This window comes from Lates calcarifer, linkage group LG12, assembly GCF_001640805.2.
Source record: "Lates calcarifer isolate ASB-BC8 linkage group LG12, TLL_Latcal_v3, whole genome shotgun sequence".
NCBI classification, from domain to species: Eukaryota; Metazoa; Chordata; class Actinopteri; family Centropomidae; genus Lates; species Lates calcarifer.
Genome location: NC_066844.1, coordinates 24,783,359 through 24,809,699, shown reverse-complemented (window position 1 = coordinate 24,809,699; position 26,341 = coordinate 24,783,359). Strand labels below are relative to the sequence as shown.

General features: G+C 39.5%; 1 protein-coding gene across 7 annotated transcripts; it reads right to left on the bottom strand.

Moving 5' to 3' along the window:
* Nucleotides 1–117: 117 nt before the first annotated feature.
* On the bottom strand, nucleotides 118–26,341 carry slc38a3b (solute carrier family 38 member 3b). Of its 7 annotated transcripts, XM_018686688.2 has the most exons (19): nucleotides 26,013–26,341; nucleotides 17,564–17,678; nucleotides 17,262–17,385; nucleotides 15,119–15,307; nucleotides 14,725–14,745; nucleotides 14,467–14,548; nucleotides 14,237–14,352; nucleotides 12,458–12,531; nucleotides 11,872–11,964; nucleotides 10,807–10,888; nucleotides 8,008–8,090; nucleotides 6,785–6,843; nucleotides 6,238–6,414; nucleotides 5,999–6,078; nucleotides 5,807–5,907; nucleotides 5,127–5,251; nucleotides 4,895–5,039; nucleotides 4,009–4,112; nucleotides 118–3,860 (listed from the first exon to the last, which is right to left on the bottom strand). In XM_018686688.2, the coding sequence occupies exons 4-19, from the start codon at nucleotides 15,220–15,222 to the stop codon at nucleotides 3,756–3,758; spliced, it is 1,551 nt and encodes a 516-aa protein (XP_018542204.1). In that variant the 5' UTR covers nucleotides 15,223–15,307; nucleotides 17,262–17,385; nucleotides 17,564–17,678; nucleotides 26,013–26,341; the 3' UTR covers nucleotides 118–3,755. The 7 variants fall into 7 exon arrangements, with proteins under 7 accessions (XP_018542204.1, XP_050930377.1, XP_018542203.1 ...); XM_051074420.1 differs by having other exon boundaries at nucleotides 17,262–17,678; XM_018686687.2 differs by lacking the exons at nucleotides 17,262–17,385; nucleotides 17,564–17,678 and having other exon boundaries at nucleotides 26,013–26,339.

Sequence of the window (26,341 nt, the reverse complement as noted above, 5' to 3'; positions counted from 1 at the left end):
GAAAAACCCAAAAAGCCCAATTTGTTAATTAGCACTTAAACACAGCAACTAGAAACGTGTTACTTAAATGACAGTTAATGTCAGTAAAGGGGGGAAATGATGATGACAGAAACAATGTAAAAACATCTACAATTATTTTATTGCCAAACTAAAACTGTCCCTGCTATTTACACTTTACAAGCTACCGTAAATATGCGTCACAAATATAAAAGGTTTACATTTATGTACATTATTTATATAGAGCCACATCTTATTCACCAAAATTCATATACCTTGTTATTTACTTAAAGTTGTGTCATTTAATAGATGCATGTCTTGAATAACAGCTATAATAAAATATCACATAGGTTTTTTTAGGTACATGAAAAATGCATATTTGATATAGATTTGATATACTGTGTCTGGTATTTGATACACTGTGTCTGGTATTTAAACTGTGGTATCTGCTTAAAAGTTAAAGGCATTTCAAAGGTAGGTAGTAAGTTGTTATTTTGGCATGATCCCTTAAAGTGAATAAAAACTGTTCACTAAACATGACAAAACTAACCCTTCATTTACACCACAACAGCCACTGCAAATACACATGGAAAAGCGAGGGACGGAAGTTGACACGTGCACTAAATATTTCTCCTGCTGTTGTTCATAATTTGTCTGTAAAAACAGTTTGATCAGGAATCAGTACTGATAAACAAACACAAAATAGAGTAATACATAAATAAAAATGACAAAAATGATGATTTACACAGGACTTTTCTGAAGCCCGAGTGTGGTGATACAATATAAACCCATCTTTGGTTACAATCACCATGTATTTGTCATAACATTTCTCTGAGTTTCTTTTTTTTAAACTTTGCATTGCTTTGAAACATAATTTTTAGTAAGTTAATTTGTGACATATATATTTCAATATCACAAAATGCTCTTGTAATCTGTAGAGAGAATGAACTCATGCAGTTTGTCAGTGCTATTATGGGACCCAAAATGAGTCTGAATTACAAATGTTTTAAGTATTCATCCACATCCCTAAATTAAGCTCAAACTGACTTAACATCACAACAGCAAAGTCTGAAATATTATTTGTTGTTACATCTTTTAAGAAGGGCTTCCTAGTACTAATATAACATTATAATAACTGTAGCACAGAACGGGACTTCAATACACTTCACTATAAGATGCCAAATGTACAGTATTACAATAACATCTATATATGACAGTGTGGGAAGGAAAATCTGTTACTGTGCAGTTCACTATACCAACTAGAGGACGGACCGGACGAAACATGCAAAACATTATTCTCAAGTCTAAATATTCAACAGTGTAAGCAGATCAAAATACTACAAACTAGTACAGCAAAGATGTTACGGCAGAACCACAAAAGATTAACACATCTTCAAATTAATAAAATTAACTTGATCAACTTTGTCAGACCCACCAGTGGGTTTATTTCTACAAATTCATGTTGCTTGGCCAGGCATCGTTCAAACCCTCAGCGTGTGGTGTAAAGGGTGAGGTCACCCAGATTGTTTTGGTTTTTATTTATGTGACTTTTGAGATACAGGTGTCATATACTCAAACTTTTATCCATATAATGAATCTCAAAACCTAGTGAACTACTACCTACACTTCACTAACTTTGTTTTTTCACTTTCTAGAGGTAAAGTAGAAACAGGAGGAAACTGCTAGCCTGACTCAATCCAAAGGAAAGAAAATCCTCCTACCAACACCTCTAAAGCTCACTAATTAACATGCCATAGATTGTTTGTTTAATCTGTAGAAAACATGTAAGAGTTAAAATCACAGTTTGTGAGGGGATATTTGCTGGACTATTTCTTGGCTGGGCACAGTGACTTCCTGGATTCTCTGCTGGTTGGAAGACTAATGGTTTAAAGGTGCTATATGTATGGTTTTGCTATTGCCACATAGCCAACTTTAATATTAAAAGCTCTTTACTTGCCAGTCTAGAAGAAATGTTGCGAGCTCAGCATCAAACTTTTACATTCCTTTACTTGCCAAGAGCTGTCTCCAGTGGTGGAAAGCCACACCAATGTTAGCTCTTGTTTTGCTTATTTCTACCACCTCTTTTTTGTTGCTGACGTTAGTATGCTAACCAGCTAGCCCCGGCCTGTCCCATCTGGTAACACCACGTTGTGATAGTGAGTCACTGTACTGTCCAGTTTGCCCTCTGTCCAACATGAGAGGACTAAGACACTGTGCTGCTCAGAGGGCATATTCTAACTTTTTGTCTTGTGAATTCAGTGATGGTTGAAAGAAACAGCTGTTAATACTAATGTTGGCTATGTAGCAATGAAAAAAATTACTTATAGCACCCTTAATGATCAAGGTATCAAGTGTTAATTTGTTAATTTAAGAGGTGCCAGTAGGTAGATTTTTTTCCCTTTTGCTTCCAGTCTTTATGCTATGCTAACCATTTCCTGGTTGTAGTTGTATATTACACTATTTCCCAAAATATCAATGGAGAGCAGCCTTGAAATATAAGGAATCTTGGGTTTGAATTTTCATTCAATGTAAGCATCAGAAAACATCAATGCAGTGTTGGTATATATAGATACAGAATATGTAATATTATCATATTATATGGAGAAAGTAATATCTTAATTTATTAGAGCTCAAAGAGATTTCTGAACTAAATACAGATGTGAACTGTCAGGGTAAACCTGAACTATACTTGGTTTAGATTCAAGGTCACAGTTTGGTATATATGTGCTAAAAGTTTTACAAAGGCAGGTATCAAATCCTTAAATCAAGCTCTTTCTATTTTATGAAACATTTTAAGTATTATCAGTCTGTAACACCTTCCATTAACTATATACTGTAAGCTAAAACTAAAACTAAAATCATACATAATATTTGTGGATCATTAACTTCATCATATACAGTAGTTAAATATAGTCCATTTGAAATTAAAAACACAAATATAGTAACTAAATAAATATAAACTTCTTTTTTTACTGTATGTTTGTGTGCTGTTCCAAATGCTGAAAGGCACCAGGGCTTGTGAATAAATTGCTGATTTATGCATAAGGAACAAAAGCTTAGACTGCATCATACTACACTACATAACAACTCTGGCAATTGACAGATCATGAAAATGAAATGTCACCTGCCCTTTAAGGCTTTAAAGCACTTTTTGTCTCACATTACACGAAGATGATGAACAGTTCAGAGTGCTGCTGGTTCAGGATGAATCCTACTTTGTGCGTCTCGTGGAAAATAATCATTATGCTTTGTACAAATAACTTCTAAGTTATTTAGCCATCTCTTATGTATTTCTTCATGCCTTTCCACCTCCAGCCTAAAAGGTAATCATACCATCTTTTGTCTATACAGTACCAGATGCAGCTGTTTGTGTGTAAATAAAGAGGAAGCAACAGGAAAGGACCATTTCACCATCATGGATGTGGACTTTGTCGCACAAACAGATGGTCATAAAAAAAGACCCTGTTCAGTCCTGATTATTCATATAAATTACATTACCATTGCACCACGTTAAAATGAGTTATTAACGCTTTTATGAAAGGATTTTGATAAGATATGTGTTACGGTCAAAAAGTTAATTCAACTTGGTCAATCCAAGTGATTCCAACCCACAATACTGTATATTTTTTTACTCTCACAAACCCCAGGCTGTGTGCTGGGCAGCCCTGTAGTGTGTTCCCACTGAGGTGATAGTGCTCCCTTTACATTAACCAGTTTTTCCCCCCTGTTTTCTAAACCCAGACACACTGAAGCAGCCTCTAGTGGCCTCCTGCAGCATGGCCGCCCCCCATTGTCCAGTCGATGAATATGAAGCTCAGACTCATTACCATGAAGGAGACGCCCAGAGCAGCAAAACAGCAAGCCTAAGAATGAGGGGAAACACACACCAGTGGTTCAAAGCTTAATTATCAAGAAGTCTGGTACAGTAAAATATGCCACAAAAAAGCCTGTATCACCAAATTACTATAATGAATGGTTCAAGGCTACATGACAAAGCTTTTAATGCCTTACCAGTATCTTAGGAACTGAGCTCATGGGTTCTTCATCTTTGGGGACAATGCGGATGTAGAAAACAGCAGGGAAGATGAAAATGAGGCAGGGAGCCGACGTGGCACCTGAAAGCACAAAGAGAAAAGACTGGTCAGAAACCAAGCATACAGCAATATACAGAGAGTTTTATTGAATGCAGTCATGTACAGATGATACATATAGAAGACCCAGATTGGGAGCTCTAAATATATACAAAGGTTGTTGCAAACAGCTCCATCTATTGCCTCATCTGACTGTGTGAACTGTGTGTGTTTCTGTACATTCATGTGTATTTAAGTGCGCTCTGTACATGTGTACTTAAACACATCCACATGTTTGTCAATGCTGAAACCGTTGCTTTGAAGATGTCCTTTAAAGTCCTTTAACTGAAATGTTTTTAACTTTAACCTCTAACCTATGAAACATGGCCTCCAATTTGAGGACATGGCGTGACAGTAATATTGACTCAAGCCATTAGTTTGTCCGTAAGCAAACACGCACTGGTCACGTTTTTTAGTTTTGCTTTTAATGAGTTGTTTTGGTTTTTTTGTGCCAGGACCTAGAGAGCCTGAAACGTATTGACACTGCAGTGTCAAATATGAGGATTCAGTCTGTAAACAGAGACAGAACAAGTAAAAGAAATAATCGCACTATATGTAGAACGTAACCTATGGATAAGCTGAGACTTCTAAGAAACATTAAATGCTATTTTTGAGCATGTCACGGACATTTCCTATCATGTAGTTATGCTATAGGATATGAGTTCACAACTTACAAATTGTTGGATGTTACAAATATTTGTTTAAACATTAATAGGAGGAACTAATGACATAAAAGGCCATGCCTCAGAAGAAGTTTTATTACTAACCAATGATGCCAAAGATGCCCAGAATGTTAGGAGCAAATATCACCAGCATGTTGATTAAAGTGAGCAGAATGAGAGCAATGGCGGTGTGACGCAACCAGTTGAATGACTTGGTGGGGAATAACATCTGCTGAATGGCTCTACGCACCTGTGGACAGACACAAACACAGGATTTAATGGGGAAATAATACCACATTGAGCGTTGTGGAGGAAAACAAATCAACAGCAAACTTACAGGGAACAACACAATAGGGACGGTCAATGTGACAGCAGTGAGGACGGCCACTCGCACACACAGGATCAAAGTGTCATAGGGATCAATCCGGCTGTAGGTGTGCAGCAGTTCAGGCTCCACGTTGTCTGCAGGAGCACAAATTGAATAAATTTTATTATCTTCTGGTGCTGGTCAGCATCATTGTAACACATGGTCACCACAAGAGGGAGCTATTACTCTGTTTTAAAAAGTAAGGAGTAGAAAAATGCATTCTGTGCAAGGCTCAGTCCTCAAAACTGACAAATACCGACCATTATTACTGCGTATCAGTAGACAATACTGGACTATACTAAAAACACAGCAAACACTGATTAGAAATTTCAGAAAAAGATGCCTCTCTCTTCTAAAAATAGTTATTAAATGTTGTATCAATTTACCGCTACTGTACTTGCTGCAAAACTGCTAACTACAGTAAAATTTAACATTTCTATGTAAAACTGTATCTTATCAGCTGTAATCACAATTTAGATCCGGAAAGGGGGGTGACTCTCACTTTTACGGTCTCTAAGACAAACAAGCATTCCTTCTGCTATTCTGTGTATCTTTAGACAATAGGAAATATCAGTGCACAATCTGATTTGGGCATAAACATTTGTATTGACACAAACTCTAAAAGAAGTGCCAAGGACAGCTGATCTCACCATAAAAGGTCAGGTAGCCAAAGAGAGCTGCCAGGAAGTACATGCTGTACATGACAAAGATGGAGATGTTGGACACTTTCTGCATCTTCTTCTTTGTTGGACTGAAATTAGAGAGTTGAGTTAGTTATGCAAATGCTACATTCTGCACTGACATGCTATCAAATATTGCAGGTTACAGAGGGAATGACTCACTTGCGGAGCTCGGTGTAAATGGGCAGGACTTCAGGGTGGCAAACGAAGGCGAAAGCCAAAATGGGGATGGTGTACGCTGTCTGTGAAGAGACACATAAATATATCACTTTCTAAGATTAGCAGTTGCAACCGAGTGTCCTGGAATAAGTGTGGAAACTCAGACCTGCGAGTACACCTGCAGAACTCAGAGTCTGAAACAATCCAGATATGCAAACTGTATCTTCACCTCAGCCGCCTACCTGTGAGTTGATGGTGAACATGCGTGGGGAGCAGTGGGAGTCGTCATCATCAGTGTGAACCACACCGTTGATGTACTCATGGCCGTGGCTTGAGATGTTCGTGCTGAGGAGGGCAGCAGTGCTGTTGGCTGAGAACTCCTCAAATGGGCAGGGAATCTGAAACTTCTTATAGATAACCTGCAGAGAGATGCAAAAAGGGAAGCAGGGATATAATCAGAGTAAAGATGCGGGGATGTGTCAAGAGTCAGCAAACAAAAGCTCTTAAACCATCGATGACATGCTCAAGAAAAGCTGTTTCACATCAGATTAGTGTGACTCAGCCTTTAAGTACTTAGGTTTCACTCTCAACCTTTGATATCTCCAACCAGCTCTTTATTCGCCTTATCAAACATAGCCACACACCACTGAAAATAGAGACGAGTGTGGGAAAGGGACGAGGGTGGGAAAGCGAGTAACGTATGTGCCAAGATGACATGCCAGAACAAATGAGGCTCGTTGTGAAGAGTCATTGTGATGATGTGCCACTATGTGAGCTGGACCAACTTACTGCAGTGAGAAAGAACACCATGCAGCTGAGAGAAAATCCACTGGTATAGCCGAGGTAACCTGAAAAGAAAGAGAACAAGATATTTATTGTTACAGCCGCTTAAACTGAACTAATTCTTTAGGCTTGTACAATGTAGGACAATGTAAGCTTTAATAGTTACACAAGACGTCTACAAAGTTTACCGTCAGGAGATTTCCTACTGTTCTATAAATGAGGACTCTGCAAAAACACCTCCAAAAATGCCCCGTTTGAATGACCTCGCAGCACTGTGAGATCTGAGCGAGCATGTCCATTTCATGTTGTAGTGAATAGCTCAGACTGGAGTAGGGGTGTGATCATTTCAGGACAAAAGATGTCTAATTGGGCACCTGCTGTTTCTTCTGCCGGCAGTGGGATGAAAACACACTAATTGCTTGACTTTGAGGTAAATGCTCCATCAAAATGTCATTACGTAAGTTGGCTCAAGGTCAAAAGAAAACATAATCTTAAATAACAAGTCTTGAAGATAGAAAACTTATCTTGAAAATAATCTAGTAAACGCATGAATTACATAAACATACTGGAGTGAGGTGTAAAATGCTTTGAAATGCAGCAGACAAGAGCCAGACTAGACTGAATTAGCTTCAGTAAAAAGTAGAAAGTGTTGCAGTTGAGGCCAGTGAAGTTTGAGGACATTGTTGAGAGGAACTGTCTCCCAGGAGCAAATACCACAGCTTAGGGAAGCTCATTAATGCCAAAGAAGAGAGATGGAAAAAAAGCACAATTATATTATAGCATGTCGATTTTTTGAAATTAAACAACATCAAAATTATGATATTCTAAGTTGAAGTATCATAATTTTGATTTACTATCTAATAACTCAATTTAGTGAGTCGATTCAAAGTATGATTGGTCCCTTGGTCAGCATCTTAACTAAGTCACTAAGGTGACCTAGTAATCTACATTTTTGACTTAGCAAGCACTCAAACTGAAATCAGCTCTGCATTAAAACAATGCAAAGGGCTGCACTGGAGGGGATGTGTTGTGTAACATACCACTGTTTTCTACATGTGCCCTGTTTGCAGTTTGAGAACATGATAAAAGTCTTAAATGTACAGGTTGTGTGCTTTCTTCACATCATTTTCAACAGTTTAATAATCCTTTGTGTTATATGCAGGTGCCTCAAGATAAATATTGGCCAGATGGTAACAGCCAGGAACATGTACGACTGCAGTGTTACTCACCAAGTTGCTTCATTAAAGCCAGGGGCAGGATGATACAGGCAGAGACCATGATGACCAGGTAATTTCCATTCAAGTACCACAGACTGTTTGGAGAAAAGTCTAGTTTACTTTGGTGAGCTCAATATTTCAAACACTGGCACAGAGACACAGTACACACACACACACGGACAAAAATAGACTGGAAAATGAGATGGTGAGAAATTGTTTTACACATTCAGTGAAAGTGTTGGCTCTGCTTTTTCTGAAATCACACAGTATGAGAGCACTTGTCTGAATGTCACCGGGTTGTTAAAAATCTACTGGTCCAAAGTGGCTGACGTGTTGCGTTTTGGCAGGACAACAGCTGCCTGATGGGAACATCCTTGGCCTCGAGACTGTGGAAAAACATGTCTGCTTATGTTGCTCTCAACAGTAGCACTGCAATAGACTGTTACATAACTCTGATGATTTACATGATGGTTTGCAGTTGCAGAGAAGGAGGACATGGTGGAGCCTACACAACACAAAGCACTGTAGAAGTCAATAAATATTACCAATGTCAGCTTCACTTCTTTGCCATCTCTGTCCTTCACTTCTTATAGGCATTGCTTAAGGCTTTGGATGAAGGCTAAAAAACATGAGAACAGAATGACACATCCAATCTTAGCCCTACTTAGTCCTCCTTCAGTCCAATGGGGGACCTTGGTGCTGTAGCACTATCTGCTATATGTGGGCACCACGTATGTCCTCTCATTAAACAAACATCCAGTTCATGCCCCCTATAAAACGTAGCTTCCCTGTATAGTTTAAATAGCTGACACAACATGTATACGTGCCTTCTTGGCATATGTGGACATGTTGGCGCTGGGAAGCAGCTTCATGTCATCATGTTCTGTGTTGATCTGTCTCGGTGGCCTACTCTTGAAACATAGGTAGAACATAAGATGTTTCACTGGCTTGTGATTAGTAACAACATTGCTGTTTATAGTAAACAGACGATACGTGGCTTGTGTCTTGCCTTGAGATGGACAACCACCAGTAACAGGGAAACATGTGTGCGGGAGCCAAAACCATAAGTAGCTTTAGATCTGAGAAGAGCACCAGCAACAGCAACAGCTTATAGAAATGATTGTCAAAGAGTTAAAGACCTCTCTCTCCTAAATCCTGTGTTTAGAAAGGTTTTTGTGCCCTGCAGCCCCATTTTAAGCTCTGCTAAGCTCTTACTCTTAACCCTCTGAACGAGTCACCGCCGGTGGGATCAGCCGTCTGCTGTGGGCCCCACTGGCTGCAGCATACTAGCTGTGCTTTTTCTGTGTGTTTGCGGTGGAGTCCCTTGAAAGCATGGGAAGTCACACGAGTCACAGGTCGTGCCCCCTTCGGACTTCTCGTCAGTAGGTCATTTCAGACGATCGGCTTTCACGTGCTGTTAAGGGAAAGTCGAATCTCCAGCCAACTGAGGCCAATCCAAGTTACTTCAAGTCCAAGTCATGCTGCAATTCTTCATAGGCAAATTGCAAGTCTTGCATATGAACATCTTATGAGCATTTCGGCCTTTTAATTAAATATTTAAGCTGTGTGATTAACAAAGGCCTGTCTGGCACTGTATCTTTTATTGCAGTGTATCTAGTCTTTGTGACTTCAGTCTGAGTCAAGTCCAAGGCTGAAGTCTACAGCTGAGTGTCACTTCCAAATGTCTGATCTTCTTCCTGTGTGACCATGCTAAGACTCCTAGAAACCAATGTGTCCATATAATGTATATGTAAACCTCTTCATGTGTTGGTAGAGACAATTTTTATCTTCCCTCAGGCAATCTTAAGTGAAAGGTACTTGTCCGTCCATCTGTCACACATCAATGCTGTCTATTTAAAGAGCCACAGGTCATAAATAAAATCATGGCCCCACACCACCCTCCCCTCATTCCACTGTGTTCTCCTGACGCCATGGATTTGAACAGCAAGAGGTGCGTCAAGTAGAAATGAACAGTGTGTGCGTCGGTTGTTGAGAGCTGGCCCTGAGCTGACCTGTCCTTATGCTCAGCCTCGGAATCTGGCACCCATGTTACACCACCTGCTGCTGTCATTAATGTGTGTGAGTGTGACAGAGAGAGAGAGAGTCATAATACTTTATATGTCAGTTTCAATTGTAGTTAAGCTTCTGACCGTGACATAAACACACACAAACACAGACATAAATGTGAGTTTATCTCACTCCAAAACTGATAGGTGGGAATGGGTAATGACATGCCCTTCAGGAGGCTTAGGCCCACGTGTAGGAGAGATGGCAGACAATTGGAAAAACACTCAAAGAACAAGTAACACAGTAGAGGGACAGATCAGGCCATAACCTTCATTGGATATCTTGTGCTTTTTTTTAATCTTCCAGGCCTGAGATGTTTTAAAAGGGAACTGTATGGCTGTAGTCGCTGCAGTCCCTCTTTGGCTCAAGGTTTGTTTTTAGATTTGAACAGGCAGCTGGAATCCACTTCACTCCTTCATGGCCTTATGCAGACTGTCTGTGGCATGACTCTGACGTGAACATTGCTCGCCTCCACAAGCTGACAGCACTGAGGGTTTATGTTATATGTATACATATGTGACAGATACCCAGCCATGCTCCCCTGTCGTTCAGCCAATTACAAGCTGCCATTCTCATTACACCCCCCCTGCTAACTGAATCAATGACTGGTGCAAACTGACATATTCGCTGCCCACATAGTCTGCCAGGCCCCTTGACCCTGCACACAGTGTCTGAGCTCTGGGGCAACAGCAAGCGGGAGTTATGTTACTTCCAAAAGCAGCACAGATAAACGATAATACTCACTCAGAGTTGGGATCTGCCTTCAGGAAAGCTTGGATGACCAGCGGTAACTCAGATTTAACAATGTACAGGTAGCTGGACATAGCTGTAAGAGAGACAAGAGACAGAGGAAAATGTGAAAATGTGTGGCCAAGCATGCTTGAGTGCCATCATGGTGGCATACCAAACAAACAGACATCAGCAAAGCCATGTCATAAGAACACTTATCACACTGTGTTTGCATTAGTGACAGAGCAGTGGCTACCACAGAGGACACAGAGACACACTCTGTAACCTGGAGTAGGTCACTTAAAAAAAAAAATCAAGAGATTTCACTTAGGCTACTTTTAGGCTGACAAAAAGACAACATTTCCCCACCAGAATGTTATTGCTAGCAAGCATAACTTTGTTCTAGCTTCTCCAATGTGAGCGTTTGTCTTTTTTTTTTTTCATTTTTACATGATAGTAAGTTGACGGTTTGGTTTTTGGACCCTTGGTTAGACAAATAAAAAGGATGTAATGACATCCTCTCGGGCTTTGTAGAAATGTAATTTTCTGATCTTAAATTGCATGGGAGGACACTTAAGCTTAGAAATTCTAAATCTTTGGTTGTGGTTGCTCAAATCATTTGTAATTATTGGACCTACGTTCAGACTGAAAATGTTGCATTCGGTCTCTGGAAGCTACAAATGTAACCTATCTTGCTGCTGAATTGAGTTAATGACAGTCTAATGTGTCTTAACAAAGCTTTGGTCAGAGAAATCCAATCACACATGCTGCTCCATGAGTGGGAGGAACTCTTGTTCATGCCAACGCCTGGAGGAACACAGCTGTTTACCAGCACATCCCCTGGTCTTTGCTCTTAATGTAAACCCATACTTCCCACTTGAAGAGACGATTACAGGCAAGAACAAAAGCCAAAATAATACCAGTGGTTTAGGTGAATATGAATGTGTGATGGTTGGGTAAGGGGGGTGTAAACTCTAATCCATGTAATGGTGTGTAATACATGTTTTCTCCTACAGTGAGTGTGCAGACAGATTGGATATTTGTGAGCACATTAACCACAGAGCCACAGTGGCTCCTCACCTCCAATATTCTGCAGGGTAATTGCGATACCAGCAGCCATTTTTCCAGGAGTGCCAAAGGCTCTGTACCCCAGCTGTTCATAAGCTCGAATTCCTGTAAGAAGATTACAAACAATCATTTTCACTCTGTTCTGTTTGCTGAGACATCCCTTTGAGGGACACAATAAACCCCTTTCAAAAAATAACTCAAAATGATGTGTCTGGTGGGCGAAGAACCAGGTGTCAGTTTCACAGTTTTAATATTTGTCTCGACCCTGTAAGCTTAATCACACATCAGATCATTTGATAAATGAACTGAATTTAATTTCCCGCTTTATAGACAGTCTAAGAGAAATTAAGTTGACTGGAAGCCTAATCAATCTTATTTTAATATTTCTGGCATGTGCAAAAAAAAAACAAACTAATATATCTGCCTAACATAGTGCGACAGTGAGTGTACTTAAACAAGTGAGTTACTATAGTGAACTACAACACTTTGATTTAATCCAATATCCAGCAGTAGCAGAACTGTAGAAGTTCAAGTCGACACATCATTTCGTTGTACTTTTTTTTTTAAACAAAAGGCTTAGACATGAACCAAGGCTTACCCACAATGCCAGAGGATTTGAGCAGCAGATGAATGGAGTAAGATGACAATGCTGCGACTGCAGTCAGAAGAAACCTGTGACACAAAACATATACCTGTTATGCTGCTGTTATTTTGTCCAAACTCTGCAGTCTTGCCTTACAATCCTGTCATTCCTTCATTTGCATTAAGTCGTCTACAGTTGGAATTGTATTATTCCAGCAGTTGAAGCCAATAGTCAACATGGAACAAGGGGAGGCATTCTTGAAATAATAATATGTCTTTTTTAATAAAAGAAAATCAGTGTACTCCATTGATAAAGGTCAACAGTCCTACACAAGGATGAAAATGCTAATTCCCAAAACCCCTTTTGTCTGATGACTTGCAGTGGTCCTCCTACAGAGGCACTGAGCAGGGGCTCTCAGGTCAGCATTCCTCAAGAGTCAGAGGGTGATCCCAAATCCATCACCTTTCTCAGACCTTTTCCAGGCATTTCTGTACCATCTTGTGTTTCTTGTAGCCACAACTGAAGTGAGAACCTCCCGTCTCTGTAAGCAGAGGGGCGGAGATCAAGCCCCTGAGATTCCACCGAACAGCGACTAGCGCTGTTACAAAGGCCGTGTAAACTGTCTCAGCTCCCTCAACTCACAAACAAATGTTTATTTGTGTCTGTTGGGAAAAATTACACAGAGTTTGGTGCCTTGTCTAAATGAAGAAAAGATCCCTCCCTGACTTACTGGTGGAATATTCAGTAAGGCATCTGGCTTCTCATGACTACGCTATTTCTGTGTCACACTGGAAATAAGCTGAGAAGGACTGAGAACATCTATTTGTACCATGACTGATGAATCAAGATGTCAAATGTCTCATAGAGAGACATAAAGCCACAAGTGTTTCATTTGAAAATCACATAAGACATTAAGACTAATAATCTGCAAGGATTCCAGATACCAGAAGTCACCACCTATAAATAGTTATAACATCACTGACCTAACTCCTAACAGAAACTTGGGATGCACAGCCTCGTTCATAGAGGAGCTACTCTTTGAAAGCATTAGCATTGGCTAACTCTGAGGCCACTCTCTATTCCTGTGCTGCTACTTGCTCTCTGCAGCTACAAAAACACAGACTACATGACCACAGACTACTAAGGTCATGGTCTGACAACAGCCAGTCTGCGTGGAACAGAAGGAACTAAATGAGCAATCCAGATGCCTCACACACAGATCTGGAGGTTCGGTTATTCTGGGTTGTGGCCTTTTCTGGGCTCTCTATGTGGCAACGAGGGCGGGGGCGAGAGCCTGAGAAAAAAGTTATGAATAGAAGTGGGCATATCGTGGGACATGATACGTTACAAGAAGTCATGACAGATAATAAATCAGTCCTATAACCAATGTTCCCTCTAAGCTGCACGCCTGCGCAATCGCATACTGCTCCCGCTTTCTCCGCGCACAGCAAAACTATGTAGCGCATAAAGTTACAGTATGCGACAGTGTGCACGTCTGATGTTGCTCACAGTGGTCCAATAAATTCTCAGGGAGTTTGTGTGTATGCTCAGACACATGAAAAATTAGGGGGAACATTGCCTATAAGTAACTAGCAGTACCCTGACATTTGATCGCAGCACCAGTGCAGCCCGCTCCTGTACCATAATCCTGTAGAAAGTAGTGGGGGATTACAGCTGAGATACTAACAATTCAGTGACTCAATTCAGTGACTTTGCCAGTGTTTGATAAGTGGGTAGATTCTAGCTTATGTTTCGGAAGTGCACACTTTCTGATAAACATACTTATTTACTCACAAGAAGAGGAGTATGCCAGTGTTGGCCATGGCATAGGCCAATCCCAGGATTCCACTGCCCATAATAGCATTACCAAGGTTGAAGACAGACATGCCAAAAGAGGTCTTCCCTTCAAACTGATGGGGAAAAAACCAAACAAGAGCATACAATGAATTTCTAATTTATTTTAACAGAAGACATCAGGCTCTTTCTGCTGCTTTATGCCTGTAAATGTGGGCTTTTACACTTACATCTGTGAAGCGTATAGGTTTCTTTCCGTCTGTACTGGGCAAAAACTCCTCATTCTCCAGTCCTCCATCAGGGTCGTCAAATCTAAATGGAAAATTTATGCCTGTTAATTGATGGTCCCTCCATCTACCTCTAAAAACTATACACTTATCTACCACAAACAGTAGCATACTTCTTTTTTTTTTTTTGCATTATTATAAGCATGAAAACATAAACATAAGCAGTGGGAAAACCCCTCACACAAATCTCCACAGACATACCTGACAGTTTGAGTGCCATTTCTGTGTAAGGATCCACCCGTTGAGGCGAGCCCAAAAACAAGGTAAACATGCATTTAAAAAAGCAAAGATTATGCAGGAAGTAAGTCATACTGTATGTTGTTCACCACATCCATTATCCTGGTTATATTAATGGGAAACTCTTATCACAGGGACAGAGGTAGATGTATAAAAATCTTTTTTAGTTGATCTAAAAGTCAATTGATTTGCTTTAAATCATCCAGGATGTGGTTTTCACACAAGTATAACTAACAGAGAGACAAGAAGACCCAGTATAAACAGTGGTTGACACATGCTGTGTTAAATGCCATTACCAGTATGTAAGCAGCAAGGAGCAGACATTCATCTGTGTGTGGAATAACGGGAGGATACTCACTGATCCTCCTCTAGCATTGTCTTCATTGGCACACTCATGTCATCTCCGAGGTCGTGACTTTTCCCGTTGGATAAGATGTTCATCTCTGACTGAGCAGGTTCCATGGTCCAAGTTGCAGTAGCAGATTCTTTTTGGCTTGTGTGTGTTCACTGAAGGTGATTCTTTAAAGGTACTCGGTATCGTGAATATCTATAGGAGGGGAGGCAGAAAAGACATAAATCACAAACATAGAGGTGTATGTTTGTTGTTTTTTTTCTTCTTTACTTTATTCTGTGAACTAGTGGCACATATCACTGAAAATGTGCAGCACACTGAATGTTCTGTCTATGCTCCTCTCACTGGTTTGAAGTGGGTGAAGCTGGGTTGGAAAAACCTGATGTTAAGGATTTCCGTGAACTGATCATGATCTAGCAGTAATCTGTGGGGGTGTTTCCACAGTGCTGTCAAACCTTGAAATCTTGTGTATTTATTACTGAATATTTAATATTTTAGAGAAAAGAAATTATTTGAAACTATGTTTGAAACAGAAGCTTCACATTAATGTGGCACAGATAATATATTATTTGTTGACTTGTTTTGTGACTAACATTGAAGAAGGTATTGTAAAAGTGTGGGCTTCTGGACATCTGGTACCTTCACCTTATATCTTTTTAGTGTGTGGCCTTTCTACTGTACAGTTTTTTCTTACTGTAGTTTAAATTCATTTTAATGTCCATTTCCATTTCATTTCAAAGAGTTATAGTGTCATACCCAGTGTCTGCTGGGACTGACTCCAGCCCTGCCTCCCTACCCTAATGGATAAGCGGTGTAGATAAAGGCTGGATGGATGGAGTGATATAGTCATACAGTGTTGCAGTGTCTGTTCGCTCTCATATTGACATACCAGGTTTCTGTAATTCCTGCGATCAATCACAGACGTCATAAATCCTTTTATTCAATATTGGTCTGTCCAACAACTGCGCAGCAATGACTCACTTCTACTGTTGACACAGTGGCTTCCAACGCCCAACACCTGACCTCATTCACTCACTCATTCAATTCATTCACTTAAAACGTCTGCTGTAGAACATACACAGACACGAACAGCACATACTTAACACACTGTAGCTGTACATGATGAGATAAACCAGAAAACACGGCAAAATTTCTTTGTGCTTTCCAGAGTTTCAGTACTGAGCAAAGCAAACAAGTCCACACCGCATGGTCAAAGGTCAAGGTCTATTTGAGTTTTTTGACTTTTGTTTGCTCTTGTCTTTTGTGTAGTTAAGTCACAAGCCAGTCTCACACACAGCGGCCTTTATGACGAATAACAGCAAATTACTCACAACAAGGGGTCTCTTAAATTACTGAGAAAGCAGTTTGTAAAACAGTCATTACTGTAATGCTATAATTATACAGTTTAACTGTATTTTCCTTTATGAGTGTGGGGTTTGTTGTAGCCACGGTTTGAGGACAAAGGAGACATATTTGTTAACCAAGAAACTGTTGTTATTGATTAAAAACTATTAATAACTTGTCATAGCCTCCCATGACCCCAATGAATCCTCTTCACTACTTCACTCAGAGACACAATAGTGTTTTGTGTGCTGCTTCCGCTGTGACCAGTGTACAGCAGCTCAATTGTGTCCACAGAGTCCTCTCTGCCAGAAGATCACCGTTACTGCTATTCATACTGTACAGTTCAAGAGGGTCATTGATACCGTCCCAGCACTGCTACAAAAGAAACCTGAGAGGAATAAAAGAAAGTCACACTGCATGATACTCCACACAATAATCAGCTAAAATAGCCTGTGGAGGAATCAACAGTTTACCCCAATGGAAAAAAAAAAAAAAACGCTCAAGATCTGTATCTTACTTAAAACCATGAACATCAACCTCATTGAAACCTTACATTGCTTTATCTAAGACAGTTGTTTTATTTTCCCAAAGGTAACTTGCCCCGTGACCTAACTATAAATGTAAAAGTCCCTAATGTCACACTTCCTGTTGCAACACAAGGCTTTGATAATGATCATTTCCAGAGAGCTGAGACTGAGACTTCCTTGTTTAAATTACAAATGCAAAGAGTAACATGATTATTAATCTAAATCATGCAATCAAATCATAGTTTTTGCTCATGAACAACCAGTAAACTCTTACTTACTCTCACCAACAGGAACACCCTGGAGACACTGCATTTACTGTAAATACAGGAGGAGGCTCATTATGGAGTCTCATGATGTTTGGCATGTTTCCACTGTTTTGCTGCAGCATTGTACATCTGTAACCTGAAAATATAACCTTGCAAGTAAGCGTCATATATTATATATTTATGTGGACGGTGGTGTGTGTTGGCAAACACAAGTTAAACTGTGCCTCACATGATTAGTGACATTTGAGAAGAAAAATAGATGAGATTCGATTCCATGCACAGTATCAATAAAGCTCATCTTATCAGTTTTATACCGTTTTATCCTGAAGCCAGGGATCATTAAAGTCAAGAAGACAAGAAGGAGGGAGTAAATCTAAATTGTGATCCGTGGTATTAGCACAGGAAGTCGCAGGAAGCTCCAGTTTTAGCCTAGAAAAGATAAAAACACCTTTGAACAATTTGAAAAGCAAAATCAATGTCAGAACCTTCTTCTTTTTAGCTTATAAAACCATATTCATGTCAGGTCTATATTTCCTTATCAAATGGAAGTTTCTACCTGACTCACTTGTTCATTGCTTCTCGTCAGAACAGGTCAAATGTATTTCTAATACTTCAAATAAAAATATTGCAATATTAGAAAAAGAGCTTTCTGAATCTAACAGGCATATGAGGATAAAAGCCCCACTCTGATAACTCTGATAACCAAGACTGAGGGTCTTTAGTTTTCACAGAAATTCAAAAAAGCTCCTGGGAAAAAGAGTACAAAACCTGGTTCTGATTGTACAGGAAAGAGTGATGGCGTTCAACTGGGTGGACTTACAGTTAATTAATTCAACTTAACTGCTAAAGTCTTTTAATTAGCGCATAGCAACTAAACATGCGGAAATGTAAAATTACTCTACAGGCAACCATACAATTAAACATATATGGACAACAAAGTCTCTAAAAATGAATATTGAAAGAATATTTACTTTTTCCTTAGGTTCCTTATTATAACGACCAAATTACTCGGATCTTGCAAGGAAACTTCCACCGGAAACTATTAGAGAAATTATGGACCTGTAAGATAAAGCATTACCAGGTGTTCTCTGGACCTTTAGGAAGTATGTGAAAGGCCTTCATGGCCTCATCTGTTGCAGTTCTCTGAAGTATCAAGGTACAACAACCATAGGTAAATCCAGGCCAACTACCACGTGAGACTGCCTGAAATCTAACTCAAAAACACTGCAGTCAGTTAGCACCACCAGAAGCATCCGACATGTACAGACCTGACAGTCTGAGATCAGGTGGCTGAAAAAGCAAAATTAGTTCTTTAAAAGACACAGTGCTGGCACTATTTCTGCTGTGTAATTTTATCTAGTGAAGGGTGGATGGCAGGCCAGGCAGTTTAACCACATGTGTGTCTATAAACATACCCATCATGGTGACTCAAGACAGTTTGTTAGACACTTGACAGATGCGGTTTATGAGGTGATTGCTGTGCTGCAACTATTTCCTTATTTTATGGTATTGAGACACATCTTTCCTACTAACACTATTTACAAATTGACATCCTAAATGATGGACATGTTTTATTCACTACTTGGAAATGAAGTTATTGAATTAACTGGAAACTTTTTGTTTTTGGTAAGGAAAATTCACATGGGCTGAGAAAACTACTTTACTTTTTACTGTTACTGAATACTGATGGTTGTGTATCTGAGAAAATGCCCAATGTGCAGATTCCTCTTTTACTGAGCTCCAGGAGGGTCACCTTACACTTTACCACTCTGCTGGAGCTCACAGTGAGCTCTGTTACGTAACAGATCGGCCATGATGGAGCATGAGAGCGAAAAGTTCCATTCTGAGTTACTGGCATTATGTGACATTTGAAATGTTTGAACAGGTGGGAGGGTGAATAATCATTAGCTGTTATTTTTTCTGTTAAAGTGAGAGAACAGCTATTTATAATATATTTTAGTTTGAAAAGAACTGTAGCTGCATTCCCAATGGTTATTTCCTATTTCTTCATGTGCCAGTTGGACATAAAACAGGAGAGGCACAGGACAAGTGGGGGGTGGGTGGGGGTGAGCACATGGAGGGCGAGGACTGGGAGATGCCCATGTGGTGGTGTATCAGAAACAGGCACGAGGTTCAGCCAAGAGCGCCTGGCAGCACCAGCTCATCCTCAGCCACGTGCCTGCTGGGGACAGAGGAACACATGCTCATGTCCTGCGATATCAGCCGCCACCTGAATCACACATTCTGCTCTGTGGCAAGGCAGGCTTTTATTATGATAGATTTCTCGTGATTTACATCTGTTTTAAATGCTCCAAACAACTTTTAGCAGCTGAAATGAACAAATATTGAAACGTTTGGTAGATTTATTTTTCTTGTTGCTCCTTACAGTAATGAATAATTGCCATGAAACAATCCAAATATGCAGCTGATTCACAAAATTCATAGTAAATGTGACAGGAAGAAAAATAATTACTCATTAATCCACACCTCAGTACATTAACTAGTTCATTACTGGCTTTCCCATTCCATGTTTTTGAGCTAGATCAGGTGTTTTAAGTGCACAACAATTAACCAGTTGAACACAGATATACAGCATCTTTTACACTCTACACCCCCTCCCTGTGTGAGACAATACTCTTGATAGTTATAACATGTTCCCTCACATTCTTGATGATCAGCAGTACACACCTTTAAAACCATACTGTAACTGTAGCATAAACAACATCAAGTTTTCAACTGAGAGAACCTGCAACTTCCTGAATTAATTTTTTTTTAAAATATGGCTAATGAAATACATTTCCTACACCCCTGTGACAACACACTCATGATGCAAACATTCAAATATACAGGACAAAATATATGAAATGTGACATTCCTGCTAATGTGGACATTAGTTTTCTGCATCACCTCCCTGTTTCCAAGCAGTGTGATGCATGACAGAACACACACACTAATGATTAAACTAAATCACGAGTCAGTCCTTGACCCAGAGGAAAAACTAGCATTTTCCAACAGAGGAACTGGTTTCTCAACTCATTTCAGTTTAAACTGCATACGTCATTACTGCTCTCCTCTGCCGTTAATGATTTTTACAAATTAAAGCTTTATGTTGACAACTTTGGCAAATTGGGATACACTGTACATGTAACTGATTCCTGTGTGTAACAAACCTCAATTCAATTTATGAATAGGACCAAAACTTTTTAGACTTTTTAGAAGAAATAAATCCAACTGCAAAAGTCATTCTATATTCATCTATACCTTCATATGAAAATGATAAACAACTCAGCAGTCGAGGTTGTGTGGTACCACTATCCAGTACATTAAATATAGAATCTGCTTTAAAGGCAATAAAATCAGCAAAATCTAAGCATGGTTCTGCATTTAAGTGACATTCAGAGACACATGGTCACTGCAACCTTGACTAAATGTTACAGAGAAGAGTGCACATCGCAAACAGGTGACATCCACTATAATGAAAGTCAGCAGAATGTTTCATAAAACAGTGTGGGTTTATATGCAGGCTGTCTCCTATCACCTCATTCTTCTGACTCCTTCTCACACAGACTGACTGAATTGTTAAAAGGATTGTAAAAACGGAAGCAGCACTTCTAGAGTGCAAGAAGGGAGCCAAGTTAGTTTAATACGCTGTTTTACAAGCGTCCAATACGATCTGTGTTTACAGAAGGCTTTAGCTGAGAATATTAAGCTCAGTTGTTATTTAAATGGCAGTCATTCCCCAGTGCTTTTTCTTTTGATCAACTTAGGGTATGACCACTGTGTATACATTTCCAAACATACTGTAGAAAGTAGGACTCAGAGTTTACTGAACTGAGTCTGAGCACATCTTCAGCCCATAGCTTTGTTCATTGCTACATAACTTGATCAGCTTAAATTGGTATATGTCCACTATACCTGTGCAATACAGTGCAACAACCCTGCTTGACATGTTTTCACTTCAGTTCACACTTCCAAATAACAGTTTTCCTGAGTTAAATGTGACTTCTGTAAACATATCTGAGGGTTGATAATTGTCCAGATATTGGTCTTGATGAAGAACTGAAAGCTGAGCTGAGCTAAGCAGAGCTAATCACGTGTTTCAGTGTAACACTGGTGACAATATGAACATTGCCTTACTTTTTTATTTGAAAATAAACTAAAGAGAAAGGGAATATGGAGGTATGAATTACAAGTCTTGTATACTAAAAATACACCCTTGTTAGTTACATAAGGGGTCAGTTAACTCTCATTAATTGCGAGTACGTTTTGACATGCTGCAGGACATTTTTCTAGGAACTAGCTTGGTAAACAACGGCTGGCAGCAGGAGGCACTGGGCAATTATGCTCCAGGCAGGCGGGCAGCTCGTACACTTGGGCACAGGTCTGTGATAAAGTGTCAACACAATCCTAAATGCTGCACGCAAACATTTAAGCCACATGTGCTTATGTTTCTATAGATAATGATTACAGCACCATATGTTGTGAATAATATCTACAACAGGTTCAAGAGCGACATGTTTTTGTCAGGATGTGTATTTCTGTTTGTTGTCAGAGAACCTTTGTAGCACACCGATGCGTTTACCAAAGAAACACATCACATGAAAGATGTTGATGGTGGCCAAGAATGACTTAAAGACCAGTTTGCATAAGGCATTAAAAGGCACCAGAAAAACAAGTTCACTATCAGAATATACACTTCCTTAGGCTCAGATTACAGATTTAAAAGAATTTCACTCGTCAACATCATGATAAGTAGTGATAATTAGACTGGATATAAATGTCAAATAGGAATTATTGCTGCCTCTTCCACGATCTCCCATGGGTGACAAGAAACAATTATATCCTTCTGTTGTTACAAATCCATTTGATCAGATGTGAAAACTAGCATAAAAGTGTGAACCAAAAGTAAAAGGACAACAAATAAAGTACTGAGATATGTTTATAGACGAGCTGGTTCAGGTCTTTATCTGCTTTACATTTTGAAATGTTATATTCTAACATCATCTCAGTGGATCATCTATAAATGGCATGTTTTTTTCAGGACATTTTACCTGTCATGTCAATGGATTTTAACTTTCTTGTGTGTCATTTAATCTGCCTGTTTGTTAGGTTTAGGGATTGGGAAGTAGAGAAATGATGACGTATTTAATGACACATGAAAAGCAAAAAGTGCCTAGTGATAATAGACAAAATAACTTAAGGAGATACCAGGCTGAATATTCATACCAGTCCTTTAAAGTGGCTATAATCAACATTTATATGATTACAACAAATCAAAGAGAGTTAAAATGAGCATGGTAGAGCATTTAGCAGCTATAAAGCCAGATATTTCTCTCAGGAGTTGGTGGAGTCCAAAAAGAGTAAAAAATGGACTTAAATCTATCTGGATGGATATCGTTCTGTGTCCACTGGATGTATAACTAGGCAGCTGTTATCTGACAGGTTTCCTATATCAACTCAAAAGGTGATGATAAGTCAATGATGTGTTTACTTGCTTCTGAAGTGGCCAAATTACAGGTTTAGATATTTAAACCTATAATAACTGGTGAGAGTGAACCAAAACAGTAAGCTAAACAATGAGGCTATAAAGCTCTGTAAAGCCGAGGGGAGCTGCAGATTCAGGTGATAATTGTCTGTAAGTTCATACCTCAACCCCTTTCACACTGTCACACTGTTTTCACATTACTATTTCAAATTGTTATTATAAAACCAGCCACTTTAATGTGAGTGCCTTGGGTATTCCATATTGTTCCAGGAATTTACCAGCACAAAACTTGAGACTTGAATTTTTTTTAGTTTTTGAATCCAAACTCAAGACCAGAGTCTTTCAGAGAGACCAACCAACAGTATACATCACCTTATGTAACAGTTAAATGCTGACATTCAGTAATATGCTTTGTAGCTTGGTAAGTACGTATATGGTGATTTATTTCTTGTGAGTGTTCCAGTATAATAACAAATAGCTCTCTGTGGAATTTCTAAGACAGCATGTATTAACTTTAGAGCATATATTTTGACACTGATCACTCCAGAGGGAACAATTTCACAGGAGCGTTCAGTGCCATTTTTTAAGTTACAGAAAACCACAGAGCAGAGAAGATAAGAGAATATCAGTTTGAACTTTCTCATAAGATGATGAACAAAACAGAAATTGTTGGAATGAATTGGGAAAAAAAAAACAACTAAATCTTGTGGGCAGTACATTTTATCTTTTAGATCAGTTCACTCATAACCACAACACATATTGTCTATACTTAAATAGATGTATCCGTTTGAATACACATTATCAAGAAAGGACAATGACTTTCCAATGACTTCAGTATAAATAGATGACAGCACATGACAGAGTCAGGTTCAACCCCACAGATTATTAGCCCCATGACAAAGATAATAATATCCTCTGGAGGGTCTGATACTTAACACTTGGGCAGACTGAAATGCAGATATTCTGTTCAGTGTGACAGCAGAGCACAGCTGGCTGCTTCCCACATGGATAAAAGATCGACCTCCACACACCGTGCACCTGTCCGGCTCCTGCTCCAACTCTCAGCCACTTTGATCCCCGCACACGCCGAGGTCGCTGACCGCAGTCGGGCTTATCTGCTCATTCTCCACCGCGATGAACCCAGCATGAAAAACCCATATAGGGTGTTGGTGTTTAGATAGAGGCCAAAGTCAAAAACATACCCCCTCACCCCCTCCACCTTGATTACACAGAGAAAAGTTCCCTAGACTTTCTGTCTATATCCCAGAATCAGTTAAAAGTTTTTTTCAGCCCTACTCTGTTCAGTATTTTCAAATCTTTTAAAACAATATTTCATATTGTGCTTTCACCAGTACAAGCCACAGTTTTCCATGATGACCAGGCACCACCTTCACTCAATCAAGTGGGAGTTAAGTGCTTTGTTTCACACCATCTGACCAGTTCTGGCACAGGAGTATTCACATTTGCACACCCACATCTTTCCAAGAGAGTCAAAGATTAAAACTAGCAACCTGCAACAGGCTTGTAAACTTTTCCAACCTTAAGCATATTTACAAGACCCATGATGCAGGTTCCAAAAAACTGCCGTGTAATGAACCCTGCAAGGTCATCACTTAAAGAAAAAAAAACAAACATCTAAACCTATTTTCATTACTATTATTAACAGCTTTATTGACCCTGGAATAACTGCAGAATTTACAGTTATGTAACAGCCAAGCAGCCTTTAAAGGGCTTGTTCCTCATTATGGTGAACTGCCAAACACCTCAGCTCCAGCAAGTGTAGGTCCTCAAACAAATGAAAATCAATAAAGCTATGGGTTAACACAAGCTGTGATGTCATGTGATGATTAAAATCATATAATTAATTCAAGAATATAGCCTAGACACTGTACTGAAACATAAAAATAAACAGGGCTGCAACTACTAATCATTTTCCCTACTGATTAAACTGCAGACTGTCTTCTTGGTTGATCATCATTTGGTCTGTAGAGTATCTATAAAGCGTCACAGTTTCCTTAAGGCCCAGGAAGTCATTTTGTCCGACCAATAGTCCAAGACACTCAGTTTACTGTCATATAAGACAAAGGAAGCAATAAATCCTCACAATTAAGAAACCATACCCAGCAACATGATTAATTAGACCCATATAAAGGAGTTAAAACCAGCTTTTAAAATATATACTACAAAACTGGCACACTTTCACTGGCTAAAAAACTGTGAAAATATAAAACATTTAATTCACTTTAGGGAACCAAAAACTCCCTAGAGAAAAAAAAAGTAGCATTATTGTCATGCACACAATAATAACACAATACCCCATGTAACATGCTCAGTCAGCACAGGGTGATAATGTGCTGCATTAACTTCCCACACAGGGCGCTCTTCCTCCACATGGGTATATTTAGCCCACAATAACAAAGGCAAAGTGTTTTAAAAGGCTGTTGCTGCGCGTTAAAGCTACTGGTGTTTGTATCATTCATATCTTGACGCACGGTGATTGTGTGGTATGTCATATGTAGATTTAGTTTTGGTGGCTGGAGGAAAGGGAAACAGTCTTTACTCGTTGACATGTGGCTTGGACACCACCGACACGTTAAGGTGAAGGCTGAGAGAAAGTCTCGCATGCTGTGCGTATTTTTTAAATGGCGCAAAATACCAAGAAATGTGTGTAATAATATCGACTGGTGAGGTTTAGGAAAAAAACCCACAACATGGACCCATCAGTTTAAGCTCAGAAACATTTCCGAGACACTTTAACCAAACAAAACAGATCACGTTGACATATTGCCATTCATACAGGTGCTAGTTTTACCTGTAACTTTAACTTCCAGGATCATTGAGAAAGACTTCAAAACGAAACAGAGTCGGACAATAGATGAACGACAGTCTGTCACTGACTCCTTCAGGCACATGGTCGTGACATCTGGACTTGGCGCTCATTGCAAGGGGGGACTCAAACATGCTATTCTCTCTTTATTGATCACTCCTTAATAGGACACAAAGGCATATGGCCCACTATTGTGTGCCATGTGATCATATAGGCTACTAATATTCAGAATGTGCGTCCTCATTGTTTTCCCCCGTGGGCTACTAGATCTCTGTGTGGTTGGAAAATAATCGTAGTATTTCCAATGTTTTAAAATGTTACTTCACAAGCCTCAACCTTTCAATAAAACCAGTTAAATTCAAACATCACGTTAAACACAAAATCCATCATATGTACAAGCAGAGCGCGCGTATTTTCTCTCTGTTAATATACCAGATTTGTTCAGTCTTACCAAAGGCTCTCGTCACGAAGCTTTCAGGTTAATTCCTCTGTTGAGAGGGGATGGTTTGATGATCGATGTCTCTTTCTCCTTTTCGTGATTTCCCTTTTTCCACTCACTGCTCGATATTTCAGTTTCTCTTTAACATTTAAAGGTAGCCTGTTTACGCACGTTCCAAGCCAGCAGCAGCAGCAGCTTCAACACGCGCTTTGAGAAATGGTCGGCATTGTAAAAACCCTCTGGAGCTCAGCTGTGGGGGTCGCTCTATAGGTCCGCCTCCTTTGCAACCCCCTCCTATAGACTCGCTGTTCGCCGTGGGTCCGAGTACTCGGTACGGGTAA

What these genes read in the sequence shown, in the direction of transcription:
- slc38a3b (XM_051074420.1), bottom strand. Translation starts at nt 15,222, where the DNA reads ATGGAACCTGCTCAGTCAGAGATGAACATCTTATCCAACGGGAAAAGT. An exon ending in AACCTATACGCTTCACAGAT is followed by an intron (nt 14,353 to 14,466) that starts GTAAGTGTAAAA and finishes TTTCCCCATCAG; the next exon opens with TTTGAAGGGAAGACCTCTTT. An exon ending in TCCCTATTGTGTTGTTCCCT is followed by an intron (nt 5,040 to 5,126) that starts GTAAGTTTGCTG and finishes GTCTGTCCACAG; the next exon opens with GTGCGTAGAGCCATTCAGCA.